Source organism: Aethalodelphis obliquidens, unplaced genomic scaffold (genome assembly GCF_003676395.1).
Source record: "Aethalodelphis obliquidens isolate GAN/ISIS:26980383/991018 unplaced genomic scaffold, ASM367639v1 scaffold68, whole genome shotgun sequence".
Taxonomy (NCBI): Eukaryota; Metazoa; Chordata; class Mammalia; order Artiodactyla; family Delphinidae; genus Aethalodelphis; species Aethalodelphis obliquidens.
In genome coordinates this window covers 4,753,761-4,770,687 of record NW_020838012.1, presented here as the reverse complement: position 1 = coordinate 4,770,687, position 16,927 = coordinate 4,753,761, and the positions used below count along the sequence as shown (strand labels likewise).

General features: G+C 34.6%; 1 protein-coding gene across 17 annotated transcripts in view; it reads left to right on the top strand.

Annotated features, from left to right (window-relative positions):
* Positions 1-16,927, top strand: part of RALYL (RALY RNA binding protein like) — an 836,785-nt gene that overhangs the window by 703,639 nt on the left and 116,219 nt on the right. For all 17 annotated transcript variants that reach the window (XM_027089735.1, XM_027089728.1, XM_027089721.1 and 14 more), the window contains one exon: positions 10,331-10,378. In XM_027089735.1, the coding sequence (XP_026945536.1) occupies positions 10,331-10,378 (48 nt within the window). The remainder of the gene's footprint in view (positions 1-10,330; positions 10,379-16,927) is intronic.

Below are 16,927 nucleotides of genomic sequence, written 5' to 3'. Positions count from 1 at the left end.
CCTACCCACCAGAAAGACAAGATCCAGCCTCATTCACCAGAACACAGGCACCAGTCCCCTCCACAAGGAAGCCAACACAACCCACTGAAACAACTTTACCTACTGGGGGCAGACACCAAAAACAATGGGAATTATGAACCTGAAGCCTGTGAAAAGGAGACCCCAAACACAGTAAGTTAAGCAAAATGAGAAAACAGAAACACACAGCAGATGGAAGAACAAGGAAAAACTCACCAGACCAAACACATGAAGAGGAAATAAGCAGTCTTCCTGAAAAAGAATTCAGAGTAATGATAGTAAAGATGATGCAAAATCTTGGAAATAGAATGGAGAAAATACAAGAAATGTTTAAGAAGGAGCTAGAAAACCTAAAGAGCAAACAAACAATGATGAACAATGAAATTAAAAATTGTCCACAAGAAATAGCTGAGGTAGAAGAACGGATAAGTGACTTGGAAGATAAAATAGGGAAATAGGGGTGGGATAGGGAGGGTGGGAGGGAAGGAGATGCAACAGGAGAGAGATATGGGAACATATGTATATGTATAACTGATTCACTTTGTTATAAAGCAGAAATTAAAACACCATTGTAAAGCAATTATACCCCAATAAAGATGTTAAAAAAATAGGGGGAATAACTACTGAAGAGCAGAATAAATAAAAAAGAATGAAAAGAATTGAGGACAGTCTCAGAGACCTCTGGGACAACATTAAATACACAAACATTCGAATTATCAGGGACCCAGAAGAAGAAGAGAAAATAAAAGGGACTGAGAAAATATTTGAAGAGATGATAATTGAAAACTTCCCTAACATGAGAAATGAAATAGTCAGTCAAGTCCAGGAAGCACAGAGAGTCCGATACAGGATAAATCCAAGGAGAAACATGCCAAGACAAATATTAATCAAACTATGAAAGATTAAATACAAAAGAAAAAATATTAAAAACAGCAAGGGAAAAGCAACAAATAACATACAAGGGAATCCCCATAAGGTTAACAGCTGATCTTTCAGCAGAAACTCTGCAAGTCAGAAGGGAGTGGCAGGACATATTTAAAGTGATGAAGGGGGAGAAACTACAACCAAGATTACTTTAACCAGCAAGGATCTCATTCACATTCAAAAGAGAAATTAAAACCTTTACAGACAAGCAAGAGCTAAGAGAATTCAGCACCCCCAAACCAGCTTTACAACAAATGCTAAGGAACTTCTCTAGGCCGGAAACACAAGAGAAGGAAAAGAACTACAATAACAAACATAAAACAATTAAGAAAGTGATAATAGGAACATACATATTGATGATTACCTTAAACATAAATGGATTAAATGTTCCAACCAAAAGACATAGACAGGCTGAGTGGATACAAAAACAAACCCATATATATGCTGTCTACAGGAGACCCACTTCAGACATAGGGAAACATACAGACTGAAAATGAGGGAATAGAAAAAGATATTCCATGCAAATGGAAATTAAAAGAAAGCTGGAGTAGGAATTATCATAACAGACAAAATAGACTTTAAAATAAAGACAAGAGACAATGAAGGACACTACATCATGATCGAGGCATCAATCCAAGAAGAAGAAATAACAATTGTAAATATTTATGCACCCAACATAGGAGTACCTCAATACATTAGGAAAATGCTAACAGCCATAAGAGGAGAAATCAACAGTAACACAATAATAGTAGGGGACTTTAAAACCTCATTTTCAACAGTCGATAAATCATCTGAAATAAAAATAAATAAGGAAACACAAGCTTTAAATGATGCATTAAACAAAATGGACTTAATTGATATTTATAGGACATTCCATCCAAAAACGACAGAATACACTTTCTTCTCAAGAGCTCATGGAACATTCTCTAGGATAGATCATATCTTGGGTCAAAATGAAGCTCTGGTAAATATAAGAAAATTGAAATAGTATCAAGACTCTTTTCTGACCACAACACTATGAGAATACATAACAATTACAGGAAAAAAACTGTAAAAAAAATAGATACACATGGAGGCTAAATAACACACTACTACTAAATAACCAAGAGATCTCTGAAGAAATCAGAGGAAATCAAAAAATACCTAGAAACAAATGACAATGAAAACACAATGACCCAAAACTATGGGATGCAGCAAAAGCAGTTTTAAGAGGGAAGTTTATAGGAATACTACCCTACCTCAATTAAAAAGAAAAATCTCAAACAAACAACCTAACCTTACACATAAAGAAATTAGAGAAAGAAAAACAAACCCCAAATTCAACAGTAGGAAAGAAATCATAAAGATCAGATCAGAAATAAATGAAAAGGAAATGAAGGAAGTGATAGAAAGATCAATAAAATTAAAGCTGGTTCTTTGAGAAGATAAAAAAAAAATGATAAAGCATTAGCCAGACTCATCAAGAAAAAAAGGGAGAAGATTCAAATCAACAGAATTAGAAATGAAAAAGGAGAAGTAACAACTGACACTGCAGAAATATTAAGGATCATCAGAGATTACTACAAGCAACTCTATGCCAATAAAATGGACAACCTGGAAGAAATGGACAAATTCTTAGAAAATCACAGCCTTCTGAGACTGAACCAGGAAGAAATAGGGAATTTAAACAGGCCAATCACAAGCACTGAAATGGAAACTGTGATTAAAAGTCTTCAAAGAACCCAAAGCCCAGGACCAGATGCATTTACAGGTGAATTCCATCAAACATTTACAGAAAACGTAACACCTATCCTTCTTAAACTCTTCCATAATATAGCACCCACATATTTTGGAACACTCCCAAACTCATTCTATGAGGCCATCATCACCCTGTTACCAAAACCAGACAAAGATGTCACACAAAAAATAAAACTGCAGGCCAATATCACTGATGAGCATAGATGAAAAATCCTCAAAAAAATACTAGCAAACAGAATCCAACAGCACATTAAATGGATCATACAACATGATCAAGTGGGGTTTATCCCAGGAATGCAAGGATTCTTCAATATATGCAAATCAATCAATGTGATACACCATATTAACAAACTGATGGAGAAAAACCATATGATCATCTCAATCGATGGAGAGAAAGCTTTTGACAAATTTCAACACCCATTTATTATAAAAACCATCCAGAAATAAGGCAGGAAAGGAACTTACCTCAACATAATAAAGGCCATATATGACAAACCACAGCCAACATCATTCTCAATGTTGAAAAACTGAAACCATTTCCACTAAGGTCAGGAATAAGACAAGGTTGCCACTCTCACCACTATTATTCAACATCATTTTCAAAGTTTTAGCCACAGCAATCAGAAAACAAAAGGAAATAAAAGGAATCCAAACTGGAAAAGAAGAAGTAAAACTGTCATTGTTCACAGATGACAAGATACTATACATAGAGAATCCTAAAGATGCTACCAGAGTACTACTAGAGCTAATCAATGAATTTGGTAAAGTAGCAGGACACAAAATTAGTGCACAGAAATCTCTTGCATTCCTATACACTAATGATGAAAAATCTGAAAAAGAAATTAAGGAAACACTCCAATTTACCATTGCAACAACAACAAAAAATACCTAGGAGTAAACCTACCTAGAGATATAAAAGACCTGTATGCAGAAAACTCTAAGACACTGATGAAGGAAATTAAAGATGATACCAACAGATGGAGAGATATGCCATGTTCTTGGATTGGAAGAATCAACATTGTGAAAATGAGAAAACTACCCAAAGCAATCTACAGATTCAATGCAATCCCTATCAAACTACCATTGGCATTTTTCACAGAATGAGAACAAAAAAAAATCACAATTTGTGGAAACACAAAAGACCCCGAATAGCCAAAGCAATCTTGAGAAAGAAAAACGGAGCTGGAGGAATCAGGCTCCCTGACTTCAGACTACACTACAAAGACACAGTAATCAAGACAGTATGGTACTGGCACAAAAACAGAAATATAGATCAATTGAAACAGATAGAAAACCCAGAGATAAACCCACGCACATATGGTCATCTTATTTTTGTTAAAGGAGGCAAGAGTGTACAATGGAGAAAAGACAGCCTCTTCAATAAGTCGTCCTGGGAAAACTGGAGAGCTACATGGAAAAGAATGAAATTAGAACACTCCCAAACACCATAAACAAAAATAAGCTCAAAATAGATTAAAGACCTAAATGTAAGGCCAGACACTGTAAAACTTTAGAGGAAAACATAGGCAGAACACTCTATGACATAAATCACAGCAAGATCCTTTCTGGACTACCTCCTAGAGAAATGGAAATAAAAACAAAAATAAACAAATGGGACCTAATGAAACTTAAAAGCTTTTGCACAACAAAGGAAACCATAAACAAGATGAAAAGACAACCCTCACACTGGAGAATATATTTGCAAATGAAGCAACTGACAAAGGATTAGACTCCAAAATATACGAGCAGCTTATGCAGCTCAATATCAAAAAAACAAACAGCCCATTTCAAAAATTGGCAGAAGATCTAGACATTTCTCCAAAGAAGGTATACAGATTGCCAACAAACACATGAAAAGATGTTCAGCATCACTAATCATTAGAGAAATGTAAATCAAAACTAAAATGAGGTATCACCTCACACCAGTAAGAATGGGTATCATCGAAAAATCTACAAACAGTAAATGCTGGAGAAGGTGTGGAGAAAAGGGAACCCTCTTGCACTGTTAGTGGGAATGTAAATTGATAAAGCCACTGTGGACAACTGTATGGATTTTCCTTAAAAAACTAAAAATAGAACTACCATATGACCCAGCAATCCCACTACTGGGCATATACTCTGAGAAAACCATAATTCAAAAAGAATCATGTACCACAATATTCATTGCAGATCTATTCACAATTGCCAGGACATAGAAGCAACTTAAGTGTCCATCAACAGATGAATGGATAAAGAAGATGTGACACATATATACAATGCAATATTACTCACCCATAAGAAGAAATGAAACTGAGTTATTTGTAGTGAGGTGGATGGACCTAGAGTCTGTCATACAGAGTGAAGTAAGTCCGTAAGAGAAAAACAAATACCATATGCTAACACATATATATGGAATCTACAAAAAATAATGGTTCCAAAGAACATAGGGGCAGGACAGGAGTAAAGACACAGATGTAGAGAATGGGCCTGAGGACACGGGGAGAGGGAAGTGTAAGTAGTGACACAGTGAGAGAGTAGATTTGACATATATACCCTACCAAATGTAAAATTGATAGGTAGTGGGAAGCAGCTGCATAGCACAGGGAGACCAGCTCGGTGATTTGTGATCACCTAGAGGGGTGGGATAGGGAGGGTGAAGGGAGACGCAAGAGGGAGGGCATATGGGGATATATGTATACGTATTGCTGATTCACTTTGTTATACAGAAACTAACACAAAAATGTAAAGCAATTATACTCCAATAAAGATGTTAAAAAAAAAGAGTGTGAATGTGCAGCTCTACACAATCACTTTACCACTTCCTATTTCCCATTAAAGTTTGAAGGAATCTGAGCAAATAGAATATAGATACATTGTAAAGTAGAATAAAAGTTGTAAATGTGTTCAAGATTTAAAATTTCAAATATAAACTCTTTGTGTTAAACATTCAAAACTAGTGTTTCAGTTTTCTAAAAAGTCAATTACTTGCCCTTTAGCACTGACCATGCCCCCAAAGGGCAAAAAGACACTTACAGGAATTAGCTTCCTCCTGGACAATGCCTTAAACATCTAATTTATTATCATTTTTATTTCAATGGCCTAAGAACCAGATTGTCACAGAAAACTACCACAGAGAAAGTTGCAAAAGTTCCTCCTTTAAAAGCCAAAATATATTAACTCATGAGCATAACAGCACCACTCTTGGTTTATAGCGGGGAATGGGGATCTTTTTTAATGTGAAAGACAAGTTTTTCCTACCAATACAATTCAGGATACATAAAATACCTTGTAATGCTGAATATGACTCCTGGAAATGCCATTTTTTGACATCTAACTTCAAATAGAGATTGACACAGAAAGAAAAAAGAAGAGATTTTTAAGAGAGAGAGAGAATCTGCAGGAGGAAAAAAAAAAGACAAAAAAAAAAAAAAGAACTGAGGGCGGGAAAGATACTAAGGAAAGCACAGCAGGCATGAATCAGACTTGTCCCGTGGTGACTCATCTCCTTGAATCTCTTCCTCTTCCCTGGAAATCCAGCTTGATTTTACAGCTTATGACCTGAGCCAACTACAGCCATGGCATTTCTGCTAAAATCCAAACCATTAAGACAAAAGCAGCCTTGCCAAGATTATACAGATTTATTTGTGCATTTTATTTCAGTTTTAACTTGACAAGTAAAATTGAGTTTATGATGGCAGAAAGTGGGACTTGGAGATCAATTTAGGATGCTTAGCTATAACTTGTTCTTGTAAATATGCCTTAGCAGTCAGGTTGAACAAAAAATAAGCAGATTGGACAAGATAAGTTAAGCATAGACTGAGAAAAATAAAATTTTTTTTTTTTCTCATGCACTTTTCAATTTCCAGAAGGCTGGTAAATTATTGAAGTATTTCTTAAAGGTATAAGACGTGAGTAGAATCATCACTGTCATCCACATTAATAATAGTTCATATTTTCTTCTTGCTATTAAACTCCACTCTCTGAAGTTATAAAGTATTTTAAAAGAGTTTCAGAAAAAAAGGTAAAACACTTTAGCCACTATTCTCTCTCTATCTGGTCACATCTGAAAATACTGAGAATTAGCACTGTATGGAAATTACTGTCCTATCAAGCAATAGCTATTTAATGCATCTAAAATGTCTATCACCATGTCTGATGCTTAGGTTAATATCAAATTAATGTATTAGAATCAGTAACTTCTCAACATTATTTAATTATTATCATTATTATGACTGTTATTATTTAATTTCTAAGATAGTTCCCAGGTCCTTAAGAAAGACAAGGCAAGAGGCTGGGAGAATATTTACATGTCAAAATGTCAGAGAATTTATCAATACAATTACAAGTTTTCTGAAGTAAATGCTTAAGCAAAGAGAGGTCAGAGGACTATATTCAGGAAGAAATCTATAGTTTAGGCAAGCTGGGCAGGATATTAAGGCCATCTTGATCACCTCTAGACTGTGAGATTGAACAAAGACAGAATAATTTCACTTCTAAATGCAAGTGCCTCTTACAGTTCCTGACAAATAGGTCCTTACTCAAGTTTTGGCAAATGAGCATATGAATGACTATGCTGTACTAGAATACTTATCTGTGTTATTTAGGATATTTAATATATCTAGACCTCAGTGTCCTGTAAAATTAGGATAACACTCTACATCTTATAGACTACTGTTAAGGTTAAATCAGATTATGTATGGAAAAGCATCAAGAATAATGTTTCAATAACTAGAATGTTTCCTTCCCCAGGCATCATGTTTCATAAACAAAGTCTCAACAAAATTCTTAAAATGATATATTGTTTTGATTATCTTTTTTTTCTTTGCTTTGGTTGTTGGAAACTTCATTTGTGTTATCCAAATATGAATATTATTATACGTACATTTGTATTCAACAAACATATTCTTTTTCCCCTCAGCTTTATTGAGGTATAATTGGCATATTGTGTAAGCATAAGGTATACAAGATGTTAATTTGACACACTTATATATTGCAAAATGATTACCACCATAGAGTTAGTTAACATGTCCGTCATACCACAAAATGATCGTTTCTTAAGTATCTGTCATCAAATGAATGGATAAAGATGTGGTATGTATATTCAATGAAATATTATTCAGCCATGAGAAAGAAGGAAATCTTGCCATCTGTGAAAACATGATAGACCTTGAGGGCATTATGCTAAGTGAATTAAGTCAGAGAAAGACAAATCCTGCATGGTATCACTTATATGTGGAATCTGAAAAGCAAAACCCATAGAAACAGTAAAATGGTAGTTGGCTGGAGCTGGAGTTAAAAGAAATGGGGCTGGTCAAAGTGTACGAACTTTCAGTTGTAAGATAAATAAGCTGTGGAGATCTACCAACATGTTCTTAAAAATAATCAGCCATAAGGTACAACAATGATGACTCATGACAAATGTGTATGAAAGTAGCATAACCTTAAACTTGAGACTTCCAAACAAAAGTTTGGATAAAGTGTCATCATATCCCTTATCTGCAGAAGAAACCAAATCACAATGAAAATTATATGTACTGCTATTTCAGGAAACTTTTGAGGTGAAATTTATACCTTGGATTTGGTGCTAGCCAGTAAGTTTTCTTTAAAATCCCTCAACACAACATCATAGTTGAGTCTAACACCGGCAATATCAACTAAAGTATTAAACATTACGACTTAAACAATCTGTGACTGTGGGACAAAAAGGGTTACTTTTGCTCTTACTGCTTCAGCAGTGGTCTCATTTTCTTTCTTTGTTTGCAGAGGTAGATATACAGCAGCACTGCTCTGGCTAGACAATGCTTGGTCTTCCATCAGACACTCACATGGAATAGGTCTTCACTTTGCACTTCAGAACTTGCGTTCAAAGTCATTGTGTTCATTAGACTGGTTGGAGGTGAAACCAACCCTCTCTGATGGGCTATGTATGCTATAGCAGGTTTTCTCCACCCTGCCATATGTAACAAGTGTCAGGACAAATACATACACTTATCCGGAAAACCAGAAATAGCAAGCCCTACTCAATATGTTCTTTCACTTTTCCTAACATAAGAATAGTTAGAAAGTAAAGGACCATTAAGTTGACCATCTGGGGAATATAAAATGACTTGCCTGTTGTACAGTGGTTAAACACAGAATTGCCATATGACCCAGCAATACTCTTTTTAGGCATATACCCAAAGGGGATGAAAGCAGGAACTCTAACAAATGCTTGTGCACCGATGTTCATAGTAGCACTATTCACAACAGCCAAGAGGTGGAAACAACACAGATGTCTATTAATGGATGAATAGGTAAACAAAAAGTATATATATACAATGAAGTATTATTTAGTCATAAAAAAATGGAATTATGATATGTTACAACATCGATAAACCTTGAAATATTATGCTAAGTAAGATAAGCCAAACAAAAAAGGACAAATATTGTATGATTCCACGTATATGAGGTACCTAGAATAGGGAAATTCATAGCAACAGGAGCAGTCACTGGGGCTTGGTGGGCGGGGCCAGGGGAAGGAGGGAATGGAGAAGTATTGTTTAATGGATACAGAGTTTCAGTTTGGGATGATAAAAAATTTTGGAAATGGTTAATGGTGATGTTTGCACAACATTGTGAATGTACTTAATGCCACTGAATTTTGGCATTAAATATTGACTACAGAAAGCTTAGAAAGGTAAATTTTATGTTATATATATATATATATATTACAACAATAACAAATGAATAAACATTTTAAATGATTAGTCCCCTGCAGTAGAGATATTCCATTCATCACGAGATTAAATTTCTTCCAAGCTAGGGAGGGTTGCATGGTGTCATAAAAAATAGCTCCAGACATGGATTCAGAAGTCTTTCTCTGAAGCTTCAGCTCTGTCACTTACTAGTGATAAAAATTTGAGATAGCCCCTTAGGTCCCATGCACATTAGTTTTTTTCCAGTTATAGTATCCAACAGAGTTGTTGTGAGGACTTAAAATTAAACGGAAATAATTCATATAAAGTGCTTTGTAAACAACAATTGTACAAGTGGATGGGGGAAATTTTTTTTTACATTCCTTTAAGGAGCTTGTTAATAATCTTATCACTAAAATGTATGTATTAATTCCTATTTAAATGCCCTAAATTATTGTTATTGTTGGTAAGACTTAAAGTGTTTTTTTTTTTAATTTTTCTCTCTATAAAGTATTGAATCACAAGTTTTTAGAATCAAAAGGAAATGCTGGATTTCTGAGGAAACTACATTTCTATTTACTTTTCTAACAATGAATGCATCATTAAACCCTTTCATTTATGTTATTTCAATACCATTTGTTTAATGTTCATTTAGCCTCAGTATACATACCTTAGGAAAAAAGGATAGCTATATTATATCTTGTCTGGGGTAAAAAAAATGGTCCTACAAGTAGTTCAAGTATTAAAAAATTAATTTTGCTTTCTGCTCTCAGCTTCCATTCCAAACCACTCAATCCATTATCAGTCTTTTCATTGTCAAACATATAATGAGTTTGATACGGCATTATATCCAATTAGACATTATCTTGTAAAGCCCTTTGGATACATAATTACATTGAAAAATAAATATTTAAAAGTAACAAATGTATTGCTATTACATTATAAATTAATACCAAAATTGCTGTTGTCAACAAATAATTTTTTGTTTCCCTCCTTAGTGGTTATGTCTTTGACTATGATTACTACAGAGATGATTTCTACAATAGGTATGTAAATTTCTCATCCTTCTTTCCCTTTGACTTAAATTATGTTTTAACTGTTCTGTACATTTCATTCACAGGTATTATTGATTAATACATTTAAATAATATTTTATAGTAAAAAAAAGTCCCAATAAAATATAAGATAGCCAGATTTTTCTATTTTGATTGTACTTACTGAAATATAGTAGATCTTGGACTTTCAGAATTCAGAGGTGCTTAAGCCTAAAATTTGGTTTCTAATGTTTGGATGATATTCTAAAGATTGAATTAACCCATATTATTTTCCAGATGTGTAGGTGACTTGGAATTCTTCAAGACTGAGAGATTTATAAATTCAGAAAATGAGTACAACCTTCTAAAATACATCTGCTTTCATACAACACATAGATTCAGTAAAAATTAAGGACAATTCTTGCTTTGCATAGCAGTGTGTGACCATAAAAGAAAACCATGCAGAGTGATGTTAATAATCAATGGGGGGAAATAGGATTTTTCCATGACCTTTAACAATTTTTTGTCAAAACATTAAAAACTCTTTTATGTTATAAATATACATATTTACACATGTATACATATATTTAAATTCCCTCTTCATACGTATAGGAAAATACAGTGAAACTAATAGCTATTTAGTACACTAATTTAAAATTTTAACACTGTAATGTAAAAATACTGAGAATTAGTTTGCTTCATTTCTTTGTAAAAAAAGACTTATCGAAAGTAATTTGAACAGCACTTGCCTTCTTCTTTTATTATAATATGGAGAAAGCACCTCTTTTATTCCTTGGTGAATTGTCATACTCCCAAGGCTGGATCAGCTTTGACATTTTATTAATGTTGTGAACTACCTCTGAGACTTCCCTCAGTATGTGGTTCTTTTGCCAAGTGTCACTTCCTCTGGGACATCTTTGTCCCCTTCCAGCACATCACAACCACTTTCTCATTTATGTCAATATGTTTTAATTTCAACTTACAATAGCATATTTTAATATAACATCTTTAATTTCTGATATTTTCCTTTTAGATGTAATTTTATGTAAAGGAATGCATTTATCTCTGGCTTAAATCACTATTTTGCTTCATCTGTGGGCACTGTGTTTAAGGAAGTCAATTTATGATACCTTGTGGGAATTTTTTTTTTTCAGGTAAACTGTATATCAAATAGCTTTGTGGATTTTGAAGGAATTTTTGGCATTCAGGGCCATTTTTAGGCTGTGCAAATCAATCCTTAGGGCTTTCTGGGGAGCATACTATTTAAAATTCATATAAACATATCGGATGTAATATATATATTTGGAATAAAAGAATATGTTTTATTTTACTAAGTTCCTCTGCCTCCATCTCTAGAGTCTCTTGAATACAAGTGTCCACAGCCCTATAGTCAGCTATTTCTCCTCTAATTCCATTTACATTTAATTTTATTTCCAGTGTTACTTTTCAACTCTTTGCTGCACCAATCCCTTCTTTTGATTATCCATTTTTATAAAATGCCACATGGATTTATCACCAGCAGACAAGGAAACAATACAACTACACATTTGCTATCCTTGTGTGAACTAACAGATGCACAGGGACAAATCACTGACAGACTTTGAAAGAGGTGATGTGATTGGCCACTGATCATCATGAGCATCTGTCATTTACTTATTGATTTGTGGACTGAAAAACTAGCAGCAAAGCTTGGACTTTACGAAATTACTCACAGTTAATATATATGGGGTAACTGAAATTTGTTTTGTGCTGTTGGGGGACTGGTGTTATTTAACTAAGCATTGGTAATTGAGATATTAGAAATATGCAAAACAAGGACTGACTGTGTGTAGATAGATCATTGGACCACACACACACAAAATGAGGTAAATATTGTTTAAGGCTTTAATTGTAAATAAATTCATTCAAACAAACAAACAAAAATTCCAAGGCATAAAAATGCAAACAGAGAAAAACAGAATAGACATTTTAAATAGGGAAGAAACTTCATAATCCCTTGTAAGGGTCTTGCTCTCTCTGCTCCAGCCACGAGGATCCTTTTTCAGTTCCACAAGAACACGGTGTTCCTTCCTGCCTGGGGACCTTCTTCTGATTGCTCCTTCTCATACCTCACTCCACCGTCAGTTAACTTGACTTCATCCTTCAGATCTCAGCATGAACACCTCTCTCAGACTAAATGAGGTTCCTCTGTTCCCCTCTCAGCACCTGTTACTATTCCTTCACAGCACTGTTCCTGGTTTTTATTGCTATATTTCTCTCTGCAACAACAGTATTTGATTTATGTCCTTCCTTCCTCCAAAAGGGCAGGGAAGATGCTCAGTTTTGCTTATTGTATCCTCAGGGACTATCATCAAGTCTCACACATAGTGGATACTCAATTTTTGTGATTAATTCATCTCCTTAGATTTAGAGACATTTTGTTTTCTCCAAGGTCACATAGTTAATTAGTGGGAGAACTACAATCATAAACTAGGTCTCCATTTATACTCAACAACCAACTGTGTGGATACGCAAAACAGAAGAGGAGCAATGTCAGTCTATGGTTTTACATAACAGGAAATAAGCTTATCTGCATGGAAATTAGATCCACAACCATACCTTTATCACCACTATGTTCAAACTACTGAGTTAAGCAAATGATTTCTCTAGTCAACCCTTTAGGACCAAACATGAATTTTTAAGGATGGTTTTCTCAAATAATTTTTATAATTTCTATAAAATATAATATTTTATTTTAAATATTAAATAGCTTATAATAACTTGTCCTAATGATGTGAAGATCTGACAGCATTAAAATAATCCCAGTTACTACGAAAGATAACATTTAGATATTCTTTATTTAAAAATTTGTTTTTGACAAATGTAAATTTTAGTTTTTGACAAATGTAAAAACATTTTCTGATATGCTTTTATGTTTCAGGATGCAGAACACTGTCTTCATTGTTATGAATAAAGTTTTCAATTAATATACATTGTCTTTTAATCTGTTAATATAAAAATGTTTTTGCATTGTAATCTCTTAAGTATTTTCTATCATGTGATTTCCTTCCACATTGAAAGAATTTCTACCTAAAATGAAGTAGATGGTAGGAGACCCAAGTTCTGGTAATTAACCTGTAACTTTGGGCAACTAGGTAGGTTTTCAGTTTTTCATTTTTAAAATGAAGCCAATATCTGCATTTGCATTTTATCAATAAAAATCATTAGATAGATTAGACAGATGATAGATAGACAGATAGGCAGATTTTACATGCAAAAGAGCAAGAGCCTTAATCAGCAAATAATTACAGAGCCTGAAGCTTTCAGATGACACTCCACTACACAGAAAAGCTAACTCTGAACAATTTCCAAAATCATTTATTTGTCTTATATAAAATCTGTTTGGTTTATAAGTGTTCAAAGATCAGTATGGGTGTATTGCTAACAGACTCTCTGAGCAGTCTGTGCCCTCATTAGTTTATGTTTCATTTTTTCACTTGGCTAAGAAAGACAGAAGCATCTGCCACTAGTAGAGGTAGTCAGGAGTTCCCTGTGAACATAGATCCCCAGGAAAGGAAAACAGAGTGGAGAGGCTGGAGAAGAGAAATAGCTTACCAAGTCAGTGCTAACAGTTTTATCCACACTAATTTCTCCTTAGTTACTCTCTGCTTGTAGTTATGGTTAATTTCTTTTCTCTTTTTACTAGTGGTGCAAACTTGGGCAACTTATTTAATACCACAAAAACTATTGTCTCATCTATGAAGTGAGCATGAATTTAATGCCTACCTCATAAGATTGTTCTAAGGATTAAATGAAGTAACACATTTTCATGACCTGCATTATGCCTGGTATGTTTTTTGTGCTTAATCCATGTTAGCTACTAGTAATCATTAACGGTAACCATTAACAGTGATGGAGAATATGTTTCTTATACTGTTATTCATGTAGCAGTGTCCCTATGACAGAGCAATACACTGGTTGCTCAGTTGTCCTTCCATAATAGTCCATCGTGACACCTCTGGATCATTCTGTTTGCATTGTTTTCCCTCCTCCTACTCCCCCCCAGAACATTCTAGTTGCAGCTGAACACTCTTGTCTGCAGAGAGAGACCATTCAGTTATTTCCATTAACTCCATGCTGCTTGGTTTTCTGTCAGGAAAATGGAAATCATACAGTTATGTTGAACAAGGAGAATTGTTTGTAAAAATTTTCTAACTATGTATTAAGGAACTGAAAAGGCAAAAACAAATAAACAGCAACAATAAAACCCACAGTGGTATGATGGAGTTAGCAAACTACAGGAAGCAGCTACCACCTCTAGGGTTGGGGAAACAGAGGAAAAGATGGGATTATCAAATATCACTGTAGAAAAGGGGATTTGCACAACTCACAATGTGAGTAGGAGGTTCTGCTTAGCTGCTGCTGCTGTATCTGAGCCCAGAGGGGGAACCCGTGGGGCTGGAACCCAGACCTCTAAGGGGGCAATACCAACTGGTGCCAGGATCTCTGAGGAAGTGTGAAGACTGTTCTGCAAATGTTGCAAAATTACTCAAACTGGATTCAGTTGCTACTACTGGAATGATTTTTTGCTGCCAGGGTTAAGAAACAAGGCTAGAGTAACGCTGACAAGAAAAGGGACCCAAAACAAAAACAGGAAGCAAAGCAGGAAGGGTCAAGTTCTCTCTTCCTCTTCCAGTCTCCTTCTCAGGTCCTTAATTGGCTGAGCCTAGCAAGGAGCCAGCTGGACCCCACAGAAATGTGGTTTGCAGACCCCCAACCCCAGATGTGACTGAATGTCTCACATAAGCTGAGAGATAATACCTTAATAACTGACATTGATTTACATCCTATTGTTAGCCTATTTCTGCCAGGTTTGGGAATTCTAATGTAATTGGGGATTTTCAACCCTTAAACTGTTTCAGCTTAGAAAACTTCTCTACACAAAGTTCCATCTTAATGTAATTGTTTTGGTACATTTATCCAGCAGTAATTTTTCCAAAAACTAATTTAGTGTCTATCCATGGTTTCAGGGATCATGAAGAGTATCACTAAATAATAGAATTGAGTGGTTATTCTAAACTTTCATTTTTTGTATTACACAAAGAATTGCCCAATAATTTACAGCATTCAGTGACATTGTCTTTTAAAATGTCAAGTGTGACTCTACATGAAAAACATCACATGTTATTAAAATGAAACATAAATATATATACTCTTCCAAGTAAAGTGAAAGGAGGAGTATACCTAAAATTATATCGAACACCCCTGAGGAATGTTTTCAATTTCTGAGATATTAGCAGTTTTAATCCAACCTTTTTTCAATAGTATCAGAAAGGCACTGAGCCATTTATAACCTCCAGTAATGAATAAACGTGTATTGACAGAGAAAAAGAAATGCCAGAGCTGCTTTTCCATATTTTATATATATATATATCAGTGATTCAAAATCTGTATTGTTCAGATCTGGATCCATTTTGACCTTGTGTAAATTAACATAAGAGAAGCTACCAGAGTTGAAGTTAATGAAAAAAACTCTGTCAAGTTGCACTTGTCTCAGATCATTGATTATAGAGCACAGTATATATTCATGAATACTGGAAAAACATATTAGCAAGAAGCAACGTCTATTTCACTGTGCAAATTTAAATTACCATCTGATAGAATAGGATTCCACTTAAAACATTTGGAAACCGTAGCATGGCCCAGTTGACAAAGGGTGTGATTTGGAGTTAGAAGCAAGTTTCAGGCCTCGGTGTGCATGTGTTGACTGGTTAAACTTGGGGGAGTCATCTCATCATTTTTTCACAGGTTTCCTTCATGGGCAAAATGGCTTAACAACACACACATTACAGAATTGTAATAATTAAATAGGAGAATCATTTTATTGATTTATAACCTCACCATTGCTATTTAATTACATTCACTTTTTAATTACCCAAAGCTGTATACAAGATATAAAAGATAGAAAAATTGTACAAAATATAAAGATTAAGTTAAGATCAAAATATTGCCAAAAAAAGATCATTGACAATTTCAGAAAGCCCTTTAAAAGCATGTTCAAGAAGCATTTGTACAAGATTGGGGATGGAGCCTGATGTGGGATGGGTTGTTGGCAGGGGTGGCTTCACTGAAAATCTTGGAAAAGTTTAGGGAGAAAAAACAGAAATGAGAATTACTCATTGACTGGTCTCAAGTGTAGTGTGCCTTTAAAAAGTATTTTCGGATTCAGTTGTAACCAAAAGCTTATTTGAAGTCAAGGTAGAAATTATAAACAGAATTTTGAGTACTTCAAACAGTATAGAAAAGAGATATACTAATAGGCTAGAATCATTCATGTGGATTTCAAATATATCCTTTCTTAAAAATGAATAGGCACCTTAATTTGGTTTTATAGACTATTTTTACCAGAAGTTAAGCATGCTGAAGACAGAAGGGTGCAAGGTTGAGTCAAGACAGAGCTGGAAATCTTCTCTGGTCCTAGAGTTAATGATCTTCATTTATCTGCTAAAAGACCCCAGTGAGAACACGGCCCTGAATTTGTTGTCAGAATTTGGCTCTGGGCAGGTCAGTTATTTAACCCTAA